Here is a 27,890-nt window from a genome sequence, read left to right on the forward strand (position 1 = left end):
GTCAGGCGTGACGTGCGCCATTCCAGACACACATGACGTTCAGCACTGGGAATTCCCTTTGTTTGGCCTAAAAATGTTACGATTGCTTCATGTGTTGGCACGTACCAGTAGACAGATAGTATTTAGTGTGCAGTGTGGTGCTTTTTGGCAGTTCTGGACTGCTAGAGTTTAATTATGGAGTTGGTGAGTTGCAGCAGGGCAGAAAAAGGAGCCACAGACACACAGTAGAGATACAGAACACGTTGCTGTTTTTATTTGAGCCTTGACTGGCAGTAATACTGAAAAACGTCAACTTAGAACAGATGGTGGTAACCCACGGCTTGCTTTTTTTTTTTTTTTTTCATAAGAGTACAGTAACTCTTGCTTTTATTGTGGCATGAATAACATCAATAAAAGAGAGAAAGAAATATACAACTTATATTACACTGTGTTATGAACAAAATATAAATCTATAACTCTATGCTATATTTACATAATTATCTTTCTCGATTTTTCAAGTTGAGATGGTAAGATAAGTTTCTAAGTACTTTTTGTTTGATGTCATTTAACGTTTGTTTTGAGCTCCACACATGACTTTGATTGTCTTATCAATTATTGTTCATAATACAGGCCATCATTATCAGAACATGAGGTTACCATGCCGACAGACCTTGTGTGTTAAACCAGCCAGCATACGTGTGTCCCTATCGATTGATATGATTGTGGGAATTACTAAAAGTGAAAGCATGGTCACATCAGATGGTGGCTATTCTGCGATTGTGACTTTTGTTATCTGACAAGGTGTGATTGTGATGTCACTACCGTGAACTTGATTGACAGAGGGAGACAGTGTGTGGAGCTAAAACAATTCTGGAGATAAAAACATCTAATATGGCCATTCAGTGGAGCTTCACTGGAATCAGACAGTTTGATCAATTCGGAAAAGTCACGTCTTCTAAATGAAAGGGATCGTTTACGTCTCTTTCCAAACTCGTTTCACTTTTAATCGTCTGTGAAGCACAAAGATGTTTAACAGAACGTCCAAGCTGCTGAATATCGATCGTAGGGATAATTCAGGGAGAAACGAATTACATTTCAGTCTGTTTCTTATACAAAACCGTTGCATGGCTTTAGAGGACTTGGGAATATAGCACAGCTGTTTGGACCTCTTTTATGATGCATTTTTGTGTTTTCAGAGCCCCTGGTCCCCATCTACTCTCATTGTATGGAAGAAAGCAGCTTGGACCATCTGCTACATGTCTCTGTCGGTGTTCTACAGAAGAAAGTAAGTCATACGGTCTTTGCCAATTTCATTTTCTGGGTGAACTGTCCTTTTGAGGGTTAACGTAACTGTACTCTAATATATAAAATAGGCAAACAGATGGAATTTGTCTATAAACCAGTGACGTTCCAATGAAACATAAGAGAGAGGATGACAAATATCAGTAAACAAGATCCACGCTCTTTCTGTTCAATAACAATTGGGGTATAATATAGCTGTTTTCTTTATCTTCAGTCAAAGAAAAAGAGAATTAACAGATAGGAAACTTCACATTATACATAAACCATTACAAATAAAAATATCATGTTCTTCTTATGTTTGTCTCCGAGTGTCCAGAGTCCTAGTGCTTTAAGAAATGTGTTTGGAGTTCATGAACGATGCACGGAGGAGAAAAAGAAAATGAAAAAAAGAGAAATGTCTCTTTTCCTTCATATCAGCAGTTCACCGTGACCACTTTCTCAGAGATATATCAGCGTCAGAACAGGATTAACTCAACAAAAAAACAAGAACAAATAAAATAAAAAAGTAGAACAAAAAACAGAATATTGAACATAATAATTAGATCTAAATACCTACCCAGCTAAATATAATGCTTTATCAAGCGCAGTTTCCATACGATCATAAAAATCCAACTGGAGGAAAATAATAAATTATACTGTACATAACTTACTAAACTTAGGAAATGCTGCCTATTCTTATAATTATTGTTAATAATATTATTACACTAGAGGCAGTTTTAATGAAAATAAAATACAGTATTTGCAAATACAAACTAAAACATTAACATGCAGAGTCTGAAACGGCTCCTCCCAACCTCGACAGCAGAGTGACGTTGACATGGAGGCAAAACACAAATACAAATAACAGACGGGACCGGACCTCATCGAACCGAATAAACCAGACGAAAGAAGAAACACGCAAAATGCGGTTGGTCATCACTTTGCCAGTGCTACAGGCATCAGAGTACCTTAACGTTAATCGTCAGAAAAAATCTCAAGTAGGCCAGAAAATTCTAATCTGCTTTTAGCTTGTACGTTTGCGTTCTAAATATATAATTTGATATGTGTTGTGAGTGGACGGCCTGTAGGTAGATGTAAACGGGGGGAAAAAAAAAAAGAACGCAGATATTAATGGCTGGAGTCTGGCTGCTGTTCACCTAACAGCTTGTGTCTCTCTCATCCAGCTGCCCGCTTATGCCCACACCAGGCCAGAGAGAGGCTGGCAGAGTAGTTACAGTTAGGGCAGCCGTCAATCAAACGCCATCGACGTGCCAGCACCAGCCACACAGGTGCAGTAAGATGGAGTGGGTCAGTCACAGCCACACAGAGAGCGGATGACTGATGGCACGGCTCGGAGACTCCTCTGCACTGATAAACCGAGTGATAGATGGGAAAAAAGGGTGGGAAATAAAAGAGGAGAGAGAGACAGAACACAAACCCCTGCGGAGGAGTAGAGATGTGAGATATATTAAGGGGCGCTGATTGAAACGCACACTCGTGCTCGTCTTGTACAGAGATCCCTGGTTTCTCTCAGAGCTGTCCTTTGAAAACAGAGTGCTGAGCACCGGGGCTTGTGGGAACTCTATTCTCCTCCTTCAATACGCCATTCAAGCACAGACTCTCCTCTAGAGAGCTTTTCTCTGCGCGTCTCCTCTTTTCCTTTCAGAACGAGGTGCAATGTTCCCTGCACCCAGCGATGACAGAAACAGGTTGTTCAGGGAGACAATGAGAATGACGGGGGGAAAAATTTAACGAAGAATGAAGACAAAAAAAAGAAAAGAATCATCAGACCAATGATTGGACGAAAAATAAAAATAAATGCAGCGTTATTATTAAACGTTTGGCTTCCTTCCGCACAGATCTGGCTGCTAGCATGAATCGTACGTGTTGAATATTAATGTTTTTTTCCTTTTGTAAATGTTCACATGACCAGCACATCAACCGTCTACATGTAATAAAAATTAACTTAAAATCTTGCAAAATGCACATCCACGCGCACACACACACACACACACACACACACACACACACACACACAGACACAAAGAAATGTGCACGCGTACAAAAATTCTGCTCGAGGCTTCACTCTCCATGATAACCATCGCCATGTCAGCTGTTCACCAAACACAAAGTTTGTGCTATCTCATAAAGTTTGTCTCCACACCTGAAAGAGACGTCAACATCCAAAGCTCCCACAGAAGAGGAGGAGAAAGGAACAGTAAAAGCGTGTCAAGAGGAAAAGATGTGAGGAAGGAGGGATTGTCTGTCATCCAGCGATGTCCGAACTCCTGAGTGAAGGGACGTGAATCCTCCCTTCCATCCTTTCGTCCAACAGAAAAGACATCTTTGAGTGAGAGGACATGGGCGTGAGGATGATAGAAAGAGATTCAGCTAATAGCACGCCGAAGGAAAAACAAACCAAAAAAAAAAAGGTAATGTTTGTCATTTTTACTCCTGTCAGGTGCTTTACGGTGAAGAGGAAAATAAATGTCTTTTTTCTCTATTAAAACTGTAGCACAAAAACAACAAAATCACATTCACAAGCCACTTGTTGGCACTGTGTACCTGAGTGAGAATATTATAGAACCAAGAAAAAAAGCTGTTTAAAAGTGTCTCTTTAGAAACAAACAGGTCCACCATTTTAAAGTGTCTATGACGGGTCGACTGACAGGTCCTTAGTAATAAATGTCTCGATAACAAACCGTTTAAGGGTCATTTTTCCTATGTCATCGTAGCTTACTCATGATTCAATATGAACTTGCCGCGGTACGTTTCGCTCAGCGGGAGTCAAGGCAAGTGTTATGCTTCTTTTACAAGACCCTCCTTTCCATGTAACAGTCACTTTGATTGACAGGTCCTGTGCTTTGCTGTGTATATCGGGCTTGGCTCTGGAGGAGTCCTGATTGGACGGTGTATGGGGGCGGAATGAAGTTTGCTTGCGTGAGATGCCTGGTGACTGGTGAGATGTCAGTGATTGGCAGGTTTACTGAGTGATGTGATTCTCGCTGTCGCTTCCATAGTCCCCGTCATCGTCTTCGTAGTCGAAGTCATCGTAGGCGTCGCCGTTGCCGTCGTCCATTCGGAGCTCCTCCTCCTTAACGCGAGGCCCCTCCCCCTTGTGTGTGAGGTAAGAGGGCTGGCTGGTGGGTGGGACAGGTTCGGGGCTACTGGACATGCTCGAGTGCTCAGAGGGCATCTGTGGAGAGGGCATTCCTGCCATAGAGAGTGCGCCTGGGTACACAACGCCCGCTGAGGACAAAGGCAACTGGGCCTGCTGCCTGTTGTACAACAAACACACAATCTGTTAGCAGAGCCTGGGTAAAAACATTCATCTGATTGTTGTTTGCTAAAAGTGTACACTTCACAGGCAAAAGTTTTGTACTGTAAATATTACTTGAATACAACTTTGAGGTAAGAATGGTGACAGTCAACCTAAATTGACCACAAAAAATGTAGTGCAGGTTCTTGGATTTATCTATTGGGAATTAGATGAAAAAAGGAAGGAATTGAAAGATTTGATGTTGACTTTAAAAGAATACATTACTGGAAGCTGTTATATAATGAAACGTACCCTACGGTGAAGTATTGGCGCATTTCCTGTCTGCGGTTGCGCATGATGGCCTTATATTCACCTATGCGCAGTTTCTTTCCGTCCACTAGGCAGGTGCGCTTGGGCCGTGGTTTGTACTTGTAGTCTGGGTATTTTTCTAGGTGCTGCTTACTAAGACGGGCCTGTTCTTCATAGTATGGCTGCTTTTCCAGGTTGGTCATGGCCTTCCAACGAGAACCTGCAAGAACAACAAGGTGTTAGAACAAACACAATTCAGACAGAATGACAGGGATAACTGCTAAACATTTGTGGTAGGAAAAATGTGGCAGATCATGGTAAGATAAACTCAAACCCAGACTAATACAGGGCTTCTTTAAGAAGATTAGACGACTTATCATTCAAGCAACCCAGTGAATATTCGATTTTTAAAATATGCAATTTTGCACACTCTCATTGCCCAGTACGGCTTTTAACTGCCAATCGTTAGCCTCGGAACCGGCACTTTGCACTAAGAGAGGGTTTTTGTTTGGTCTAATGAGTACCTTTGAGTGGAGCTGATGTCAAACAGAGAAGAATAGAGTGAGCTCTCTGCCCTCCAAAACACACACACACTGGTGACGTGCAACATTATTCCAGGTGACAGCGGGTTAAGTGGGCCACTAACACACTCCATCTAATTATCAGAGTTCAACAGGCGTACCTGTGGCCTGTGTCTCTTATTTCTCATTAGCAGAGATGTGTGAACACATACACAACTGTGTACACATGCCACAGTCCCAGAAACTCCAGCAAATGTGTGTTCAGGGTGTTACGTGTGTGTATATGTGAGTCTGTGTTGAATTTACACAGTCCTACTGTATGTTTAATGGGAAAAAGCTGTCACCACTGGCCCTGACATGCACCCAGCACTGGAAAGGGGAAACTCCTTCTGTTAACAATTGAGAGAGCGGGGCCTTATTAAAACCAGATTTTCCAGCGTTATAAAACGCTTAGGAGCTCTTTAAAATGTCAAACACAATCCCAGAGGTCTGGAGAAAATGTCAGACAGACTGGAGAGCTGGTTTAATGCATAATGAATTATATCATCATTGTTGGAGTCGGCCCTCTAGAGCGATTCATTAGGCTGTGGTTACACAATGCAGTGTGGGAGATGGCTGTGTGTGTGTGTCGGGGAGGAAGAACAGAGGGGATTCTCTGTGGCTGGTTGCATAGTTCTTCCCGAAGGAGCCAGCCTTTAAGCCCCGCCCATATTTAATGTACCCACAAATCTCCGCCAGTTAGGGAATACAGCGTGTGGCGAATCAAAGCCTTGAGTCAAAAACTGCACAGCTGGAAACGAGATGACGCTAGTAAACCTGAAGTGGTTAGATAAGTGGTTGGAGTGATTTACTAGCGCCGTCTCTGACTAGTCTCTCTCTCTCACCGAGGATCTTGCTGATGTTTGAGTTATGCATGTCAGGGAAGGCCTGAAGGATCTTCCTCCTCTCGTCTTTAGCCCAGACCATAAAGGCGTTCATGGGCCGCTTGATGTGCGGTTCGCTGCTGCCACGTCCTCGAGCCTCCCTGAAGATTCGAGAGTCTGACACACTCGGGCTTCCTGGAGAAGGAAAGCAAGGAGTCAATGTTAGTGTGGGGATACACATATATAGAGTACAAATAAAATGGAAATGTAGGGTTGGGTGTAATCTATTAGAAAAATGTAATGGAGATTAAAAGCGAGTTAGAAGTCGAAAGATTATGGGGAAATAAATAGGGTCCATGTCCTTAATTTGTCTTTAAAAAGTCCAGATTATGACACACATCAGACTAAAACTAGCACAAATTTAAAAAATTTAATAAAATTTTTTTTAGAACTGGGTCCTGCTTTCATCCACTGGTTACGGTGCAAGCTTGCAGTTCACTTTAAGAAAAGGGTTGGTGTTTATGGACGTGAAATTAAGTATTTTTTTAATTAAAATTTACGAAGTGAATTTTTTTTTTATATTTAAACATGCATGAGTTGTTCGATAAAAAGAAAATAGATATGCATTTTTAATGCGATTTAAACCAAACTTTTTGATTATGCAATAAAATCAACTGAGTGATGAATTTATGATGGGCCGTAAAAGAGTATCTTACCATCTGAATCGCCACTGATGCCAAAGTCCATCATTGCGTGAGTGAACTTGCTTTCTTCAGACTGTTTTAATTGTTGGCTCAGGCTTTCAAGAGCGGCTTTATCCTGTACACACATAACATACAGCCAGTCCAGTTAGATTCATAATCAACAGATTTATTAGCATAAGCACCAATGAACTGACAAATCAAGTGCATAGGAAAAGACATGGAAGAAAATGAAAATGAATGAAAACGTGAGTTAATGTTAATCCATCAAAAAACGAGTACTCTGGATGCCACCTGCAATCTATTTACACTTATTCTTTCCCTCTCTTACTCACTCGATCTCTGTCTCTCTCGCTTAGCCCTAAGGTCAATGCATTAGAGAGCGTGAGCGCTCCAGAGATGAGAGCGGGGCTGGACCGCACAGCCTCCTGGGTATTTATTACACCCAATAAAAAGAGATTTACTATGCATTTACATGGCTAATGTAGCTGGGCCGCATATTTCAACACAACACCCCCTGCTCTCTCTAAACATGCACACCCCCCGTCACCCCCCCAGAGCTGCATCTGGGGCTTAATTAGTCAATTAGACTCCATCCTGAATCCACGCTACGTTTAAAACACACTCGCAGACAGAGTCCTCACCATTAGAGAGTGACCCGGGCCTTCTGCGACTCTGTAATGAAATGCATTACACCATTTCGCAGCCATCGAGATTTAATTGTTCAGACTGAGTTAGTGAGTGGGGTTTAAATGAATGTGTAATGGAGAGAGAATCTCTCCCCGGAGAGACAAAGAGAAAGAGAGAGAGAAATGGAGAGATGATCAGGTTTGATAATGTGACAAAATAAAAAACTTAGGCTTTATGCAGTAGAAGGTCTGTAAAATGTGGTGAAAGCTATCCGTTAATACTCCTGTTAATCTCAACTGCAAGTATATTTACTACTTTTAAGAGCCCTAATAAAAAAAAAAAAAAAAACAACAACATTTATATTCACAAATTATCAACTAATTTTGAATAATGGTGTTAAGCTGGTGTAGTTACAACATGTACCAGCAGAGGCTAACTGGGCCATTCTAACCAGCTAAACCTTGTTTGGATTGACACTAAAACTTCTTCATCTCATAGACGATTGGCCTTGTTCATCTCCCACAATCCATTTAGCTTAGTGTGACACAAAAGGGTTTAGAAACAGGGCTCGGTTTGCCCGCAGAACGTGTTCCTGGGGAACAAGTTTAAAGCGCGCAGCACACTCTCTCTCAGAGAGTCGAGGTTAAAATGGAGAGGGACAGTAATTGACTAAAATAAGGAGATAATGGACTGAAGAGGAAAAACAAACATTAGATGGGTTGGCTGATGTGCACCTCACGTAGGAGGTAAAGTCAAGTAACAGTATATGAATGGGGAAAAATATCGAAAGAACAATTGTGGTACTTTGCCATGTGGCTTTCCAACACAAAACACTGCAATCCAGACTCAAAAACTGAATGTTGAGGATTATAGTCTGTCCATTAGCTTTGAAGCCATCTATATGCTAAAGTACTAGTACTAATACAGTACTACTATATGCTTACAGTATAGTAAATGCACATTTGAAAATTCTCTAAAAAGAAATGGACAAAATACCTGATTTATCCTGTACTACAGTTTTTTTTCCAGTCAAATGCCATTGGTAGCAAAACATGGGTCATGATGTAACAAAATCGTAAAAGTCTATTTTTACAGAAGTAAATTAATGTATTACAACTTCCTGTTTCAACCTGAAATATGGCAAATACAGGAATAGAAATGCATCCCATTTCTGTATGATAATTGAAAACTCTCTTCAGGGCTTTGTGGCCTCATATTTACTGCAGCTAATCTGCTCTTTTTCAGCATTTGGATGTATGGCCTTAATCAAAAATAACCCCTCTGTACTCTAAACGTGTGCAAAAGTACAGCATGGAGGGCGGTGTGTGTAAGGGCATAAAGCTGTGGTCAGGGTAAAGTGCAGCTGATCTGTTGTAAATCATAATAAGGATAGAGTGCTTGGGAGATGTGGATTATTCCTAATGCACTTTCATTAACCTAGTAGCAATCAGCACAGCCACTAAGCCTGGTTGAGAGAAGAAAAAACCCACCAACGTGTGCGTGCGCTTAACTGAAGCAGAGATCAACGCACCCATAAACATGCTTTTGTTAAGCATTTACCTACTGTGTATTTGCAGATGTTGATACGAGTTTACACACAAAGGTTTATGAAATAAACCAAATCTCTGTGCGGCAGAGAAGATCAGGAAGCAAGGACACCTGTGTATATACAAGCGCCTTCCTTTGCTGATGTGCACAATCACGCCATTAGAGATGGACGAGGCAAAATTGTCCGTAATTTAATGCTTGTTTACTGACACACTCGGCTTTTTAAAGCATTTGTATGCAAATTCCTCGGAAAGCGAGTGTGTTTTATTATCTGTGGTCGAAGGCGTTTCCTGTGCTGTGGCTCGTGGACCAGCTGACTCCAGTGTGTTTAGCAAACAAGCCCAATTTAGCCGCACAGCAGAGGAGTCACTCCAGTCACTTCACATTAGCATCAGATACGCCATTAAAATTAGCGTCCCGTTCACTGCGCCCTGCCTGCCCTGAGCCTGCCTCCCAGACACGACCATCGTGTACAACAAAAGAGCTTTCAGATCTTAGTCACCTCCACTGCTCCTCTTCACAAGAACCGCTTTGGGAAATCGCTTTGTTCAGAGATAAACACGTTCTGTTGTAATTAAGGCTTCTGTTTGTGTTGTTTCGGCTGTTTTAAACCTCATTTCATTGGTGAGGGATGGAATCTGCAGACTTTTACAATTGAAAGTGAGTGAGTAGGTAAATGCAAGACAAGAGTTTATCGAACCTTCTCTGAGCGACCGTTGTTGAGGCTCAGGCTGTTGACTGCCGCTACTTTGGCATCCAGAACCTGCTGTTCTCTTTTTAGCTGCTCCTTCATCTGTCGGGCCTCCTGGAAAGCTTTGGTCACTGCCTCATGGTCGTTCAGGTAGCCGCCGGAGGTGATGGATGACAGCAGGTCTGAAAGCATGACAGGTTTGAGTGAGACAGAGCACAAGGATAACATAAGTGACTGTAAGACAAGAGACAGGCAAAGCATAAAAATGCGTCTTGATGTAAAGCAGTCATATTCATATGCTTCCTGCATTTAAAAAATTGACAATTTTCATTTCCTGTTAGCAATTTTGCATATTGTTTGTAATGCATTGCAGTGCATTTTGTTTTGGAGAATGTATAATTATATATGCCTACTTTTTTTGCTTTAAAATGTTGCCTCTGTACGCAGCTCACTAGGTTTTAGAACAGAGCGATACTTTCACACACAAATAAAAGATAAGAGATCCAGTTGAAAACAGATGCTGACTCCTGATGGAAATCTCTTAAATCTGCATTTTTTACATTGAGAGATTTGCTAAAATGTGAATTTTGTCTTATATCCCACATATATAAAAGCAGTCTCTCTCTCTCTTTCTCTCTGTCTGCCATTCTGTAAGCTTTTATTCAGACCAAAGCTCATGGAAATCTTAAAAGAAAAAAAGAGAGATTACTTATATTAAAGCCATAAGCGGCCTAATTTGGCCCATTCCGCAACATCTGCCTCCGAGCATATCAAAGATGTTTCCAACCATCTTTTCATGGCTATTATTTGTATTATTCTCAGCAGCTTAACCGCCCAAGCCGTTAGCCGCATCTGTTGGCTAGTGTATGTGTGTGGTGGAGCATTATCTTGCCAGGATAGATCTAACAAAGACCTATGCTAGATTATGAGTCTTTATCTGCCCTAATCCGGTCGCTAATGCTGGATAGGATGGATTAAATGCTTTCATTTGAAATGACAGAGTAGGGAACTCTTTTAAAAGTCATATCTCAGGAATCTGCTAAAGTGGCCACAGGTCACAGGGTGTTAAAGCCAGCACACTTCCTGACAGTTGATTTAATAGGGGGTAAAATAAAATGTCTGTAGTGTTAATTGAGAGCACTGACCCCATTAAAGAGAGATGGTCATGAGATTTTCTTACATTTAAAATGATTTGTTTAAAGAAGAGATGACTATCAGCCTAATAGCGCAAAACATAAACAGTATATCACTTTTAACATTACGGTGACCTGAAGAGTGAAACTTTCTTTTTAGCTTCTGAGGAAAAGCAAGGGAGAGTGATGGCCTTAGAGGACACAGTCCTTGACAGCCCCTGTTGTGTTTCTGTGGTGACAGTGACACAAAAAGAAAGGGACGCATGGGGTCGGGCATGCTGGAAAGTCTCAGGACAGATGTCACTTAGCAAGGTCAAACAGATAAGAGAGGTGGAGAACAAGGATGATGGAAAGATGAGAAAATTGCACAAAAAGGGCGTTCAAAGGCCTTCTGTCAAGTTGAAATATAAATATACATCCAGATAAGCACATACACCTACAAACAACATTTTATGAGGGGCTGAGAATATGTCTTTGATATCACAATACTTCCTGACCCCTTAAAGATGTGCTCCAGATGGAATAATCATGGGCCATACGGCACTTTCAAATTTAATGATCTAAAAGAACCGCTCGCCTCGTCATGTTCTAAAGGATTCCAGTGAAAACTTTACTTCCTAATCCATTTTTTCAGAACAAAAAACATCTGGGCGGCAAATCCACTAATCTGCTATTAAATCCCAGGATTTGTTGAAAAACACTGCGATTACAGGGAAGAAGTCTGAAATGGCTAACTGTTGTGAGGAGGGGAGGCACGGGGAGGGGAGAATATTGCTTTATTGTGTTATTAATGTATGTTGTTTGTGCTGTGGGTGGTAACAGAGTTGTATAAGAGGCTTGTCTAATCTCAGCGCCTGTCAGGAAGGCTTGTGTTGCTCTATTCAGCACCTCTAAACAACAGAAATAAACGCCGCTAAACCTTCCCATCCGCTGTCTCGCTCTCTTTCGCTTCCAAACACAGCTGCTTAACAAGCTCTCCCCCACCATTTAGACTAATAAATGTTTGACAATGTGCCCTTCAGGCAAAATTAAATTCTACAAACCTAAAAATGTAACATCAATTACCGTCTCATACAAGAGTCTGTGCCAGCAGAAAAACATATCCAGGGAGTAGGAAATGCTCTTGAGAGATACATTCAGGGCAATATGTAATAACATTAGGCAGGTTATGCTGCGATTTGTGTGCGTTTATTGAATTGCAATGAACTGTGGAGGTGTGGATACCTATGGAGCTGAGTCTGGACGGCGGTCCTCCGATGCTGGAGGGGGCGCTGTGCTTCAGGGACCCGGGGCCCAGCTTCAGGGCAGGGACCTGTGGGGAAGCGGGGGAGGTGGGTGACTTGCTCTCGGATGCCTTAGGCTTGGACGACAGATTCAAGGGCTGAGCGCCCTCGTCCTGCAAAACAGCAACACGTTTGGCCTGGTGTGATTTTTCTCCTCAGAGACTTGGGACCCAATCAAATCTCCCAGCAGGGGTCAAATCAGCTGACCGCACGCCGAAATGTAGATTTTCAGCAAATGCGGCCAGACCACAAGGAAATGTAAAATTAATTGCGGCTGCGCAGGCCAGTTGAAAAACTTGCCAATGTTGGATTGACGTTTTGCGCAATGATATGGCGCAATAAACATGCAGCACACCCATGCTCAATCAAACAAGAGAACAGGGACAAAGCGAGCATACCATGTAAAGAAACATGCTTAAGTGAGAAGATTCACACACATTTACCAAACATGTTGCGCATTGAGAAGAAACAAACATACAAGCATACACACGAACACAGAATAACCAAGTATTCCATACATATAAGCACAAATGATTATTTGATGGACACATTCCAGCTTCAGATGTTCACAGATGTCAATTAGACTCAACTACATAATAAACAAACAACACCGCCTCTGTGCCTCCAGATTACCAGTGGTGGACTCTATCTATAAGTGCAAATGACTAGTACCCAGATATCAACCCTGCTGACACTGTAATCACATCAGAGAAGGCACCATAGAGCCAATTAGGTCTTGGAACGGCAGATGCTGCCCTGTGCACATCATTAGAACATTGCAATGAAGTCACTAAACCTGTCTTAATTGCTATTAAGGCCTTTCTGTCCTTACTATTGTTCTTAACAGCTTCACCGCTCCAAATCGAAACCACATCTGACCTCCATGGTCTAATGACCTCAGCAACCCTCACTCAAGCCAGAGCTGTCAATCATCTTTTCATGGCAGAGTGAGCCTTAGGTCACTAGCATGCTCCCACTGCGGTGGGATCTTACATGTGGTAACACAGGGAGTGCAGAATCCGACACCTGTTTCTAGAGCCTTTCCTTCTGTCATGAATGGCCAGAAACACAAAAGCATTTGTGATAGCCTTAGAGGACAACCACATCTCACAGAGCTACAGTGTCTCTCCTCTTCTTGCCTCTGCAGTAGCACCAGCAGACATTCGCTCTCTTTCAGAGGCTGTAGGCAGCAAGGCAGCATGCTAGGTTTTGGAACAGAGCTTCTGAGGTCTGGAGAGCTTGATTAAGACCTTTCCCTCATTGCTCGTGCTGTGATGGGCCGTAACAGGATTGTCCTCATTAGCGCCGTTCTCAATGGAAAGGGAACCAGTGGGATGTGGACTCCATCATAAGGGAGACACACAAAAGACCCTACTCAATGAGAACACTAAGACGCGATTGAGGAGAATACTGTATCATGACCCATATTGTGTCGGGTGTGTAGCGAGGCTGTATTGAAGAGGAAAACTGAATATTTATGACAGATAATGCCTGCCTCCCGCCCCAATGGAGGATTGTTCTTCGAGAAGCAAATCCTTGGGTGGGATGTTAGCCAAAGAGAATGTAGCTGGTGAGAGGAGAACTAATGAAGACTGGCAAAGCCGTGTGAGAGGAGGAAGGCTAGCTTTAAGATCCGTCATACATTTTACAGGAGGAGACAACTCAAATACAAAATAAATAAGCTTAAATCTCATATAAAATGAGATATAAGTCACTTAGAAAACCAAAACCTAAAAAAACCTGTAGAAATGAACAATAACATGTCTGTGCCAATAGCCTCATGGTTAGTGTGTCGACATTCAGTGCAACTGTGCTCAAAGCGACCTAAGTTTGACTGTCGCTTAGGTCCTTTGCTGATCCTGCTCCCATCTCTCCACCCAGGGCTTTTCTGTAATCTCTCTAATGTTCTATCTCAATAGAAAATTTCATAAAAATAAATGAAGAAATTAAAAAATAACTGTGTAAATACCGGAATCGATCGGTGGGTTGCGACAGCTTAAGGTTCTTTACAACTGATGTCAAAGATCGGAATGCTAACCATACAAACTTGTAAGTACATATAGGAATTTAACTCTGGCAGCAATGAGCCTAAGGAGTGAGGGTCTGCATGTGTAAATCTGAGTAGGTCACAGAGTGAAAACTGTGATATAGTGACTGAGTTGTGATGCACCTGAATTGTGAGGCTTCCCCCGGGGTAAAGCACTTAAGCTTTGTACGCCTCAGTCCAACCAGCTGTCTGACACATGGCACACATCTTAAAATGAGAGAGTGGCAACTACCCCAGGGCAGCAACCCTGAAATATACATGCCTGTCCCTTCATGATGGCAAAAGCTTGCAGACGCAGACAGAACAAATGAGAGAGTCGTGATTGAAGAAAGATTTGGAGAGGGAAACAGGAGGTTTGACTCCACTTTGAGATACTTGATAGGGAATATGAGAAAGACAGAAAAATATATTTAAGGAAAAGGCCATTTTCTCATGGCTCAGTAGCTGCGGAGGCCTAGCAGGTGCAGGCAGCACTGCCAATTATCTGTATTATCCCTATCCCTCTTCTTTCTCTCCATTTATTTGGTCATATGACAACAAAGGATAAAATGTTTGAGGAAACCAGCCTTCATTAGCCTTTGACACAGTGAGCTGCATGGGGCCAGGCCCAATCGATGGGGACCACCAAAGCTTTGCACTGAGATTGACAGACGGAAACATATCCTGAACTCTTCCTCTATGCAACAGGCATGTGGTTGAGCTCCAGGTCTGTTCTCTTCCCTGTCCAAACAAGCATCGGGCTCAGCCGTGGCTCAAGGCCGGAGAGGGAGCGGGCAGCAGGCCTTCACACATGTTTATCCAGCCCTGGCCGCCCCACGGTCCAGCTATTGTACTGCTGAGCGGGACAGAATGGGCTTGCAGGGGTGTCCGGGCGTCTAGAATGACCAGCCCAGCAGGAGGGAAAAGAGGCCAGACAGGCTGCTTTTATTTCTGCCCTGCCTGATATTCATGGAGCTTTATTCCGCTCAGATAGCTCTGGCCTCCTGCTGCCACGCTGGCCGAAGGGAAAGATACCTGCTCAGAGCCATATACACTATCAGAAAAAGCACAATGCAGTGGTGGTAGCTAGACTTCGGGTTTGAGGACCAAGGACCTTCAAAAGCTGCCATAACAAAGCACTTGAAATGGAACAATGCAATGAGGCACGGAGAATTGAGGGCATAGTGCCAGCTTGCGCGAGTTATGGGTAATCAACCAAAAAGAAACATCAAAACCAGTACATACAAAGACTATTAGCTCTGGATGGTAAATGTACGCAGTTGTTCCAGAATATTACGCATCTACAAATACATACCTTGGGCTTTGGTGGTGGGGTGCTTCTGTTTTTCTCGCTCTGGCCGCTGGTGGGCGAGAGTGTTCCGGTTGCCAGGTTGGCCTGAGGCACTGTGCTGTGTTTGGCCCCCGGAGACACCTGCATGGCAGCTAGCTGAGCTGCATACAACTGCTGCTCAGAGACAGAGAGAGATAGAAAGGGAAAGTGAGAGAACAGACAGAGGGAGAAGGGACAGAAGAGTGGATGAAGAAGAGAGAAAGGTCCATGAATAAATGAATACATAGAACACACAAACAAACAAAAGGAAAAAAAAAACAGGCTAAAAAGCTGGTTTGGCCATTAGTGGAGAGGGCTGATGGTTGTTTATGTGTGAGGGGACAGAGCTGTCACTTTATGTTCCACCATCCGGCCTCAAGGGGCTACGCTAACAGCTAGCAGACGCCTGAGTGAGACATGTCCCCGCCAAGGTGCATCCTGGGAAAAAACACACTCACCATAAGGGTCATATTCACTAAGGAAAGAGAAGACTAAAAAAAAGTTCCTCTCAAGGTGAAAAACTGGTGAATGTGTTTATGTAAAGGGAGAAGTTGTGAATCTCTTTGCCACTGGGAGAGGAAACAAACGCCAGACCCCCCGTTGTTTCTTTTACTCTTGTTTAAGAACGCACACCAGGACAGGAGGACCCATGAGAAAGTGCTCTTAAAACTCGAAAACATATTTGCCAGCATGATTCAATGAAATGCAGTATACTGCCATTTGACAGAGTAAACAAACATTTTGCTCCTTTCTTTTTCTGTGTATATATATTGGCTGATCGTAAATATGACAAATTATTGTCATGCATGTTTATATGTACATATCAATATTCTATTGGCGTATCAAGTCTTTAGATGTGGATATCTGCATTTATTGATCTGCAGAAGTAATTGTCAACCTCAAACAAAAACATATCCCAACTGTTAAAAGTGTTAACATTGATGTGCTCTTCAACAATGTATTTATGAACCACAGCACATGTTTCTACGGTAACAAGCAGACAATACAGCGACTGGACATCATGTAAAACATATTCCCAAAGCTGTTTGTACAATTCCTGCAGTAAGTGTGTTTGTGCGGCTTTCATGTGCAATTTTGTGGACTTTGAGGAAAGCTAAGAATGGAGAGAGAGAGAGAGGGGGCTTTTATTGTATTTGTGGGAAAAGATGAGGAACCAAATCTGTGTTTACAGTAGCAGCAGAGACGGGCTGTTTTTTAAATTGTATTTTTCTCTTTAAGGTTTGGAAGCGAGTGGCTGTTTGTGAGTAAAACTTCCGTCCTTCTGTTCGTCTCTGGCTGCCAGCCACCAGCAGGAAACAAAGACTGGTTTATGCAAATGTCCATGGCAGTTCTTTCTCTCAACCTCGACAGCACATTCTCCACAATCTTCTGTCGGCTGTATCTGCTAGAATTAAATATTTCTATCAGATGAGAACACACAGAGATTAACACACCATCATGCTGAGAGACATATCTCCACACAGAACATCTCTATACACTCACACTGGTTTTTATCTGTCTAAATTTGCACCTTGGAGAGCTAATAGAGTTAATAAGTACTGATATTTCCTACTGTTACAGGACACTGCTATAACGTGGTAAATAATGGTATGCCTAAAAGTAGGGGCACATGGAAACTCTGATATGCATTTAATTATATTTGTTTTGTCCAATATGATGCATCAACCAACATTGTTTTGCCTTTCATTATTTAATGTCTATAGTAAGTAAAATTTTAGAGACATTGCATTGAAACAATATGCTGTTTCGAAATTTTTAAACACTGCTGCAATATTAGAATTGTTCCAACACTAAACTGTGTCTTTTGTTCTACAAAACTGATTTCATTTATCTCTTGTTTTACATCGCAAAATAATCTCAGCTCAAACCATCTTGTACTATCAGTCGGTAAATAATCTAAAAATAAAAAAATTAAGGATTTTTTCTATTTGTATTCCTCACTCTGGCTATACACTACCTCAACACACACACATTTTTTCTGGGCTTTCTGATCAGGAGGTGACCTCAGTTGTGAGCTGTAGTCTGTGCAGGGGAGCAGGACATGAAATAAAGCTCTTGTTGGTCATTTCTGTTCAATTACTCCCACCATGGCCCCTGGTTGTGTGTGTGCCTGAGCGTGACATACGGCCCCTGTCGGAGCGTGCCCTGCCTGTGTGTGTGCGTGAGAGGGCGAGATGCTCCGTGTCCGGTCCACTGCATCAGACTGCTTTATTTTCTTTCTGAATTGAGTTCTATTACAGGGCCAGCTCTTGTCAGTCACAACCGCTAGACAGACACACACATACACTGCACTTCCAACAGGGGCTGCCACTGAACACGCTCAAAGCGCTGCCACCCCGTCGTCAGCGTGAGCAAACAGGAAGTGACAGCACAATGCCCCTCGAGTGCCCACGGGCTCACGTATGCACACGCAGCGAGAATGGGGGATGAATGGGTGGCTGATCTCAAAAGTGGGGATGTAACAGAGGAATTTAAATGTCAGCCTTACGCAAAAACACACACACACACACAGAGGTGCTGAATGGGGGAGGGGGTATCTGTGAGGGATTTGATAGGACTCTTGACTCCTTCAGTCAAGCTGCGTCCTTTTGAACTCTTAAAGCTTCTCCCCTTGCTTCTCTCACTCTCTCTCTTTGCTAATCCCCAAAGAGGAGTCTTAGGCCAGCTCTAATTCTCTAACTAGAACTCTGTGTGTGTGTTTAAAGGCGACAAAGGTAAGAAAACACACCATCAACACAGAGGAAGGACGCACAGGAAAGATCCCAAAGGCAATGGTAGTCAGTAATGCTGCACCTGATTTCAGGCCCGTCCAATCTAGCAGGTCAGGTGTGACTGCATTAAGTAGCGTGTGTGTGTGTTTGTACGTCTGTATATGCAGGGTGACGGGAGGAGATAGATTGGCATTTGTGCTTTAACTCGTAAGGCTGATTGGAGAGTATTAGTGTTGGTGACACATGTTTTAACAAAGCCACCCCCCCCCATCCCCGTTAAGTCCCGTCCCCTCCCTGAGCGCAGGAAGACGGGCTGCTGTCAGCGCTATCCGGTCAGAGTGGATCTGCATGTCTTTATGTGGCTGAGCAGACATCTCTCGCTCTCCAGTAATCCCCTGCTTTACTCAGATTATGAGCTTCTTTTCCCATCTTGCTTTGTTGTCAAAATGGAAGCAGTTTGGAGTGATCCTCTAAGCTATTGTCGTTTTGGTCACCGCTGGCTATTGTGCGTCTAGTGCTTTTTTTCTTTGTCGTCGCCAATTCTTCCTATTCTTGTCATAATTTTTTTTTGTGCTAAACTAAACACTGGCTGTCGAGTTCTGTGCCGTTTTGATTAGTGCGCCAGGCGGATGAACTTCGACATGAGTTGCGTCTGACTGAAGCCGCTGCCAAGAAATCTCCCTCCCTAAGTGTCAATTAGTGCTAAAGCTAGTGCTTACAAAAACACAAAAGCCAAATTAAAATCTATTGTGAGGTAGGATCATTTTTTCTCTTTTCTGCTTAATTATTTTTTCGGATTGTCAGGGAAGAGCCTCAGTCCTCAGTCCAGGTTTTAGGTCTGCTTGCGGGAAGCTTTGAGTCAAAATGACATTCCCATTGTGTGATACACTGGGAATGTTATGTAAGCTTATTATGTTTTGGTGCAGATAGGGCTAGCTGGACAGGATCAATCCAGCCACGCTATCTATTAACAGTGTCACTGACCTCATAGAGCTCGGACAATGCCACCAGATCGCTATCTGAAAGGAATTCACGGTGCTTATCATTGTGAGCACACAAGTGCCTGTCAAAAAAATAAATCGCTGTGGGTTTGAACTACAAATGGAAATACATGTACTATTTCTTACGGCTGATAAAAGGCATTTAATACAGTCTCCCTTGCTTTCTCTGCTCGTTCTGCTGTGTGCTGCAGTAATCCGGTGCAATATGGTCCAACATCTGCCTCTACATATGATGGCTGACCTCCTCCATTGACCCACTTTATACCTCTTCAGTACTGCTGCTCACAGCTCGTACCTTTCTACTCCTCCTTTTCTCATCTCTCCCTCTTTCTTTATTCACACATTTTCAACACAGTCATAGTCACTGCCCCTGCTTTTCAAGACAATCCCTTAGCCTCAGTGTACATGTGTGTGGTTTGGTGGGTTACGCAGGTTAATTTAGCAGGTAACTGAATATTAGGCCAGTGTGAACTGTTGACTTAGTTGTGAAAAGTGGCTTTGTGTGCCGGTTTAAAGACCGCTGCAGTGACTAATGGCAGACACCTTGAAGATAGTGACCCCTGGTGCAATGACTAACTCTCACTTTGACACACACACTTAAAGGTCTTGTTTTAATGACCATTGCGTAGCAGTCTCACACAGATGTGACTTTCTTCATCTGGCAATTGCAGGTGTGTTGAAACATAAAACTTTAAAGAGAATTTCTCTGAATACTCGACATGCACACTACATAGCATGTATGATGCAAATGACAAAGTAATAAAATTAAGTTCAAGGACTGCTCTACATATTATAATTAAGCATTCGCCTAGCTAAAACAGTATTATGCTACAAAGGTCATGGGTTTGATTCCCAGGAAATGCAAACAGATATTTCTGCCAAATGCATATACTCAAATGTAAATATTATTGTAGCATTTCTGGTCTCGCAAACCATATTGCTACCCCCATTGAAAGTGTGAGCTCATTGGGCTGAGTGCATGAACCACTAAACTAAGGTTTGTGAAGTGACCAAAGCAAATATTTTGGGCCTCTCATCGTGTTGGGGGGTCTAAAGATGAGACACGCAGACGCGCCGATTCTCCCAGAGGAAATCCAACGTGCTTCTGTCTGAGACATCTGTATTTAGGTTAGCCTTAGTAAATCATTTTCTTTGTGACAAAGCCGTAATCTCTCTTGCTCTCTTTCTCTGAGTGTGTGTGTGTGTTGCAAGGGAGATTTGAGGCTGGAATGAGAGAACAGTGGCATTGGATGTTGTTGTTTCTTTTTTTTCCAGTTGTTTTTCTGGCGAAATCCAATTGCGCCTGACAAAGCTGTTCAATCTGGGATTTTTTGAATCTTAACACGAAGGAACATATGGAGACAAGCTCTGAAGCAGATAAAATCAGACGGGACAAGATTCTCGCAGTAAGCCAGTCATACGGAGCACAGCGGGGTGAGTGCACAGACAGCGAGGGTTTCAAAAAAAAAAAAAAAAAAAAATATCCTGTTTTATTACCTGTTATCCAGAGGGCATCTGGGAATACCACCTGTTTCGGTGCGAGCACGTATGTGTGAGAGCCATTTATACCTCTTACATATGCTTAATCTGTGATACAGATGTGCAGGTGTGTATGTATCTTTGCATGCGTTGTACGTATGTGCAAAGCCCTGTTAAAATTCACTCTAATGTTCATCTATTTTTACTAACAGTGAATTTAGTCCTCTTAGTCAGGCTCTTTAATGCCTGAGGGAGGTAACAGAGAGGACGGGCCGGTTTCGGACCCTGTGGGCCCCCAGGTTAATGCAGCCTGGTTAATAACCTGGTGACAAGCGGCTCAATGCAGCCCATCCAGAGTGAGTCGGGAATACAATATTCTTACACAAACACAGTGTTGTAGCAGATGTGCACCTATATCCCCCCTCATCTTTGTGATTTATGCTCTTCACCCCTCTCTTCTCCTCCTGCCAGAGACCAAACAAGGGAGGAAGAGGAAAAAGGACAGACGTGGAGATGCATGTTTACTGCGTTTTCCATTTCAGAGCAGCACAGTGAGGCTGCATTAGGGTTTGACTCTATTCAGACAGCCCATAATATCTTTTTGTGTTTGCTCTCTGTTCAGTGTCCCTCTGTGCTCTGTCCCCCTTAAAAACAGTTTCTATGGTACCCTTCGCTCCACAGTGAACAATATCAGCACCCCAGAGCCAGCAGTGCGGCATTCTCTCTCTGGGCTCTGGCCCCTCACAAAGGCCCATTTCTATGGCAACTTGCAGTTGGCATGAGGAAAAGAGTTGAGGAGAACAGTGGGCATTGTTGTTCTCTATCGGGATCACAAAACAAAAAAAGAGGAAAAAACGAGGGGAGAAAAAGAGATTTTGTCTGAAAGGTTGGGAAAAATGCACAGAATCGCCACAGAAAAAGGACAGACACACACACACAGGGACACGCAGAAACAAACAAAACCACAAGATGGACGTTACCTGCAGTTGAAGAGGGCCGAGGCCAGGCGTCGCCGCAGCAGCCGCTGCCATAGTCGTAGGGATTAGCTGTAAAGGGTAAGGGTCACCTGAGGAAGAGAGCATTATAGGCATGTCAGAATCTTCAGATTTTTCCTTTTTACACATCACCCATCCTTTTCATCTCCCTACACTTCTGCCCAGGCTCTGAGCCCCATCCCCCTCTCCTCTCCTTTCGATGGAGCGACAGATTCACTGCTTTCTCTTCTGTCGGTAAAGACCTCCATTGTGAAGTCCCCCCCTCCATTCTAATGAAAGGCTGATTGTGTGGCTGCAGCTCTAATACCCCGAGCACAATAGCAGTTGAAGGCTAAGGCATGATAAGGAGAGGACGGTAATTAACGAGGTAACGTCAGCGCCCCGTCTCCTCGGGCCCCGCACAAGAGCCTCTGCGTTGGAGAGATGAATCAGAACACGAGGAGTGAATAGCGAGAGTTATTAGCGTCCACCTGCAGATATGGGCATTATAATTACACGACCGAGAGGTAAAGGTCAGTCCAGTTCGGCTAGAGGAGGCAGGGGGGGTTATCAGCATCACGCTGAAAAAGCCTGTGACATGAGAAACCACGAGTATGCCCTCAAATCTGTAGCTTTTTGAGTTCAAAGTATGATGAAAAATGGAATGATGCTGGTTGAAAAGGGAGGAGAGGTTAGAAGAGGTGCTCTAAGGAAGAGGGGCCGTAGATGCATCTGCTTAATATCAGGAAAGACGGTCTTAAATTTATCAGATAAGTGATGGCAATCTTCTATTATTCTTTAAAAATTTTATGTAGCGTGGTGTTTTGAAGTCAGCATTGACTGGCCCTTGGCCTTTGATATCCCACCATTCTGTACAGTATATGTTAGTGTTAAAGTAATGAATACATTTAATTACAGCATTTCTGTTTGGTTTCAACTGAAATGTAACTTTTAAAATGCGTGTAAATGCACTTGTTGATTGGGAAAAAAACTATACACTTTTGGATGCTCCAGAGTATATGTACAAAGGGGCTTGTAGAGGAAGTCGGAGCTTGTCTCAGTAAGCAATAAACCAGACGCTTCTATCAGTGGGTCCAAAACTTTTTTCCCATACACTCCCCCCCAACCCCCCCCAACAAATACTCATCCGCTAGGTTAGAGATTGCCCTGGACCCGGTTCAAGGATGTATTCTGGGGAGATGTGTGTGTTTTGTCTTTTTTTCTTGTCTTTCTCTCAGTCCCTAAACAAACACAAATATTCCAGCTATTTTATGTCTCTCCCGGGTACAGCTGTAACAAAAGAGCAAAACTAAGGAAAGCAAACATGTTGCTGTTGGCGAGGAGGCAGCATCTTCAGACTGACTGGAAGAGCTCCGTGGCCTGGCTCCGGGGAGCAATGGGTGGGAACCAGCATCCCCTTAGTCCAGACCCTGCGACCAGAGGGATTTCATCCCCCTTTTTTCCGCTCTGGTTTTAAGGGGTTCAAATGACGGCTTCCTCCCTCGTGAGCAGGCACTGTAATGGTAACTAAATGACATGCGTAATTGAAATTTTGGGCAGGGTTTGATGGTGCTGCTGGCTGTAATTGAAATAGAGGGTGTATGGTTGGGAGAGAGGGGGCCTTCGGGAGGAGGAAGAGGGAGGGGGGACTTGTTTGGGAAACTGTGAAGCGCAGTGGGCGGAGCTGGAGATGCGGACCGGTCCGTCTCACAAGGGAGATGAACGTTCATGAGTGTGTATGAGTGTGCAATCTATGCGATGTGTGTGTGCACGCGTACAGTTGGAGAGGAGTTGGAGGCGTGTGCGAGGCGTATTGGACGCGTGTTCTGGCGGCCGCCCGTGTTAATATGAAGAAACCTGGGGCAGGTCACTCTACCCCCCCGTGAGAGCGCGAGCGTTCTGCTGCTGCGCTGCTGGCACTTGCCGCCTCGTTTCTCGCGGTAAACAACACATTGCTTCACAGTTGGACTGCTACGGCCAAAAACACAAACCCCAGAGGAAGTTTTCTTTTTTTTTCCTGTTCCTACTTTTGAACAAGAAATACAGAGACACAAAAGCAAGTGAGTTTGTCTAGTCTGAAAGTCTGTCATGTGCGGGAGATGACGGGCATCAGTGGTGTTGGCTGATCTTAATAACACACCAGACAGGAGGGAGATGCTGCCCAACATTGGGTTGAAGACTCCGCTTTCAGCAATCTGGTTTGAAATCTCTAGTGTGAACAATAAACTGAACTGAAGTCTTTCATTTTACAACCCATCACTAAAATGCTGCTTTAATACTCACTGCAGCCTGGTTTGTAGTTGAACCCTGGAGGAAGTAGAAATCCTTGTTGTGCTGCAGCGGCCGCCAGAGTTCTCTGATCTGGAGGGAACACTGGTATCATCAGTGGAGGCAACTGACCCTGGACCTGCTGAAGAGATAGAAGAAAACAATTAAGATGTTGGTCATGAACAAAGAGTCTAGCCAAAACAGGTCTACTATGAAGAAAATCTGCAGTTTTGATTACTGACTAACTAATACCATATTGGACATTTCACTTCACTTTTGGTTTATAAATGCAGAACGACTTGTAATTCCCTGCTTTATATTTCAGTTAGACTTCCTGTCTAATAATCTGCAAGGCGCTTGACCCTATGTCTGGCCAGTTTACTCCTAGGGAGAGTTTGAACAATGTGCTTGTCCAGCAACTGTCACCTGAGGACAAGTGAGGTGTGGACGGATTGGCTCTTGGGATAGTTGGTCCCCTTGATTATTGTCATGTGAAGAAGCTTCTTCACGCTCTGGCAACAGCTGGCCTCCATTTCTGCAGAGGACCATGCTCGGCAACTCGCCACACCACTTCACAAGGTTTCCAGGATTAAAAAAAGGAGGAAGGAGAAAAAACACAAGCCAGAGACTTTGGCAAAGGAAGAGTCTTGAGACACACAGGCCCAAAGAAGAAGAGGACAGATGGTTCCACTGACGAGAAAAGCACAAAAGCTCCAAAAGTGACAATACTGTATATATGAAAGTGACATGCTTGGAGAGCAGAGGAGATGCTTTATCACAGCAGTCGGGTCTTAAGATGAACAGAGGCTGAGGGTTTTTAAATTTCTACCACAGAGCAATCATTCCTCCATTTTGGTTAACCACAAACGGCAGGCCGTCTGTTCCCAGATCAGGAGGCATGCAGTGGCGTTTTATTGTTGCATTTCGACAGGACCCCCCACGGGCTGGTGCAGCTCTAACTTCCAGTCCTAATTGGACATATGCTCCTCTGGTTCTGCCTGTGTCTCCTCACCGCGAGCTGCAGCTTTGTGGCCACAGTAGCGTGTTCTAGCCAATGCGCACGTGTGTGTTTGTGTTCTCCGGTGGTTTTAAGCAAGGAGTGTTTTGTGGCAAATTACAAGCACACGCTCCTCTCTTAAATGCATAGACATGTAAGTAAGTGTGTGTGGGTGCATATGGAATTAGAGGCTCGTGGATCTCCTCAAAGCGTTCGAACACACCGTCATGCTGTTCTCTATTCAATCAATGTAGCAAATAGCATTACCCACGCAGAGTAGGTGAGGCTGATATTGACATTTTCAGGCCAGTTAATGCAGTTTGATGCATCCAACTGACATGCATCATGAATTAGAGAACAATAGAACTAAACTTTAAAGTTGCTTCCTAAAGGAGATTTAAATTAAAGGCATTGAATGGTTAACGTCTTCTGCAAAGAATCACTCACTTTGGCTGGGACCAGGAACACATGACGTGTTTAAAAGTAGAGTGCCGAAACAAAGATGACTTAAGAAGAAAAATCTTGGACTGGAACAAAGTATCTCAACTGTAGAGACTGGATGGGTTGCTGTTAAACTAGTAATAGTTTAGGGAAATACTCAGTTGCACCTAAACACTAAAAGAAGGTATCCCTTCTTGTCTAACGTACATGAAAACTGCAGAATATTTCAGAAACCTTACAACAAAAGTGTCAACCCCAGCTGCAAGCTCTGTAAAGCTCTATTAATCAGCTAACAGCTGGCTGTGGAATTCCATACTGGCTCCTTGAACTCTCTGGTCAGAAGAATGGCTTACTTGTAAGGCCTTTCAATTATTATTATTTTTTTTTTTTAAATAGAGGAGGAATTGGTCCTGTTCGGAATTGGGTTTTACAACTAATAAATGTCAAATGAGACAAAAACGCCCTTAGTAAACTAGTTCTATAAGCTTGCTCCATGATTGATAACTGCAACTGTTTATATATTTATACATAAAACATACAAAAAGCTAGAACCTTAAACCCAGCCTAATCAGCATTAAGAAAATTTGACGGCAAAAAAGAAACGGGTAAAAAACCTTTCAAGGATAAGAAGAGAGTGGCAACTTTGCAACTTTCATAGTTGATATGAAAAGAGAGAGAGATAGACAGGGAAAGAGAGCAAGAAAGAAAAAAAATGTTGAAAGAAACAAACGGAAAGGGAAAAAGTGGAAAGTTGGCACCAAACTGAGTCAGAGCCTCTCGCCAGGCGGCACAGCTTGAACCTAAAGCTTTTTGAACATAATGAAGATGTGCAGATAATTAACATATGCAGTGTGAACAGGTTTGCTGGCACGGAGGAGAGAAAAACTCTAAGGTAGAGCTATTATTAGGGAGTAATTTGCTCTAAGAAGTAAATGAGTGAAACAATAGCTGCCAGCATTGACAATATGGCTCACATCTGAGAATGCGCGCAAGAACGGTGGTTAAGAACGAGTCCCACCGCTAAAATCTGTTTCCAGCCATATGCTCCGGCAATTAAAGGCGGGCCTCAGTGACCTCGCGCTGAAGAGGGGACACATAGCCATATAACTAATAATTAATTTGCGCCTGGATAGCAGCGTTAGCACACACGCACTGTACTTGCAGACTGGCACTTAATATTAGCCCCGTGGACGTGGGCATAGGCCATTAACTTTTACAGAGTGCCTGCGATGACTGCCAGTCTGGTGCAGGCGTCAGTACAAAAGGACTGTCCCTGGTGGATACAATCGAAATTACGCACACGCTCAAACAAACATGTGCGGACAGTCTGCTTTTGCATACATGGATATGCTTCCTGAGACTCTTTATTAAATGTCTCAGCTTATTATACACCTGGTTAAACACTAATGGCTGAAAAAGGAAGCTGTCAATGTTGTCTCGTATTCAGTGTTACTTGACGACAACTGTGGGATGTCAATTTAGGGTGTGTTATCAGGGCCCGTCGCCACTTCTTTATGCAGGTTTGGGTCTGTAAGTATTTTTCTCATTCATTCCCATTTTCAAATCCTTCGGGATTTCAAACAAACTGACAATCTTTGAGATAAATGACAAAATTCATTTAAGTTTACCTGTGCATGTAGGAATGTTTTACCTTATAACAAATTTAACTTTAAAAATAAGTATAATAATTAAAATATTGTGTTGTAATTATTGTAGAAAGTATTTATTGCAATAAAGTTACCTGTTCATGTAGGAATGTTTACTTGATTACATCATTCACAATGATTTACAAAAGTTTGCTGCTAAATTCTTTTCACAGTCCTCCACAGTAACAATGATTCATCTTATTGTTGAATTGAAGGCAGAGTTTACTTGACTCACAGATTATGTGTGGTGTAGTTATAGACAAGAACCTTTGGAAATTATTAGCTAATCTCAGCTCTTACAGTAGATTTGTTTTTTTATATGTAACCTTAAAAGTCAAATATTCTATGAAAAAAAAAAAAAAAAAACAGTTGGAACCTGATCAAAGTCTAGACCAATAAAGACTTGCATTGCGATCACATGACTGATACTTGATCTCTCTTTTCCATGCCTGACTGCACCTTCCAGATAAATGTGGCATTTTCGAACCCCACCAAAACAACAACCCTGCTCTTTCCAATTGCAAACGCATGTCCATTTTCTCACTCATGCCCTTCGTTCTTTTTTTCCAAGTATGCCTCTCATTTTTTTTCCAATGAACGGTCCTTTTCCGTGAGCCAAGGGCACCTTTGGCTGATTAGCGGCTAATGAAATTGAGTGGCGAGCCTGTGTCTGCACAGCCAGCCTTTTATTAGGCCCCCATTAGGTGTGAGTGCAGGAGGTGCGTCAGCCGCCCGCTGTAGGTGGGCATAACGCAGCGCCCATCTGCTCCTCTGCCTGTGTGTCCTTCCTCAAATAGC

General features: G+C 43.1%; 1 protein-coding gene across 9 annotated transcripts in view; it reads right to left on the reverse strand.

Annotated features, from left to right (window-relative positions):
* Positions 1-231: 231 nt before the first annotated feature.
* Positions 232-27,890, reverse strand: part of sox5 (SRY-box transcription factor 5) — a 173,784-nt gene continuing 146,125 nt past the window's right edge. For 5 of the 9 annotated variants that reach the window (XM_043236838.1, XM_043236837.1, XM_043236836.1 and 2 more), the window contains 9 exons: positions 24,024-24,150; positions 21,747-21,832; positions 15,540-15,689; positions 12,140-12,311; positions 9,792-9,964; positions 6,929-7,031; positions 6,234-6,407; positions 4,832-5,048; positions 232-4,538 (listed from right to left, as the gene is read on the reverse strand). In XM_043236838.1, coding sequence (XP_043092773.1) covers positions 4,244-4,538; positions 4,832-5,048; positions 6,234-6,407; positions 6,929-7,031; positions 9,792-9,964; positions 12,140-12,311; positions 15,540-15,689; positions 21,747-21,832; positions 24,024-24,150 — 1,497 coding nt within the window. In that variant the 3' untranslated portion in view covers positions 232-4,243. The remainder of the gene's footprint in view (positions 4,539-4,831; positions 5,049-6,233; positions 6,408-6,928; positions 7,032-9,791; positions 9,965-12,139; positions 12,312-15,539; positions 15,690-21,746; positions 21,833-24,023; positions 24,151-27,890) is intronic. The other 4 variants (XM_043236843.1, XM_043236835.1, XM_043236839.1 and 1 more) reach the window with 3 other exon arrangements.

The sequence above is a fragment of the Puntigrus tetrazona genome, chromosome 4, assembly GCF_018831695.1.
Source record: "Puntigrus tetrazona isolate hp1 chromosome 4, ASM1883169v1, whole genome shotgun sequence".
Taxonomy (NCBI): Eukaryota; Metazoa; Chordata; class Actinopteri; order Cypriniformes; family Cyprinidae; genus Puntigrus; species Puntigrus tetrazona.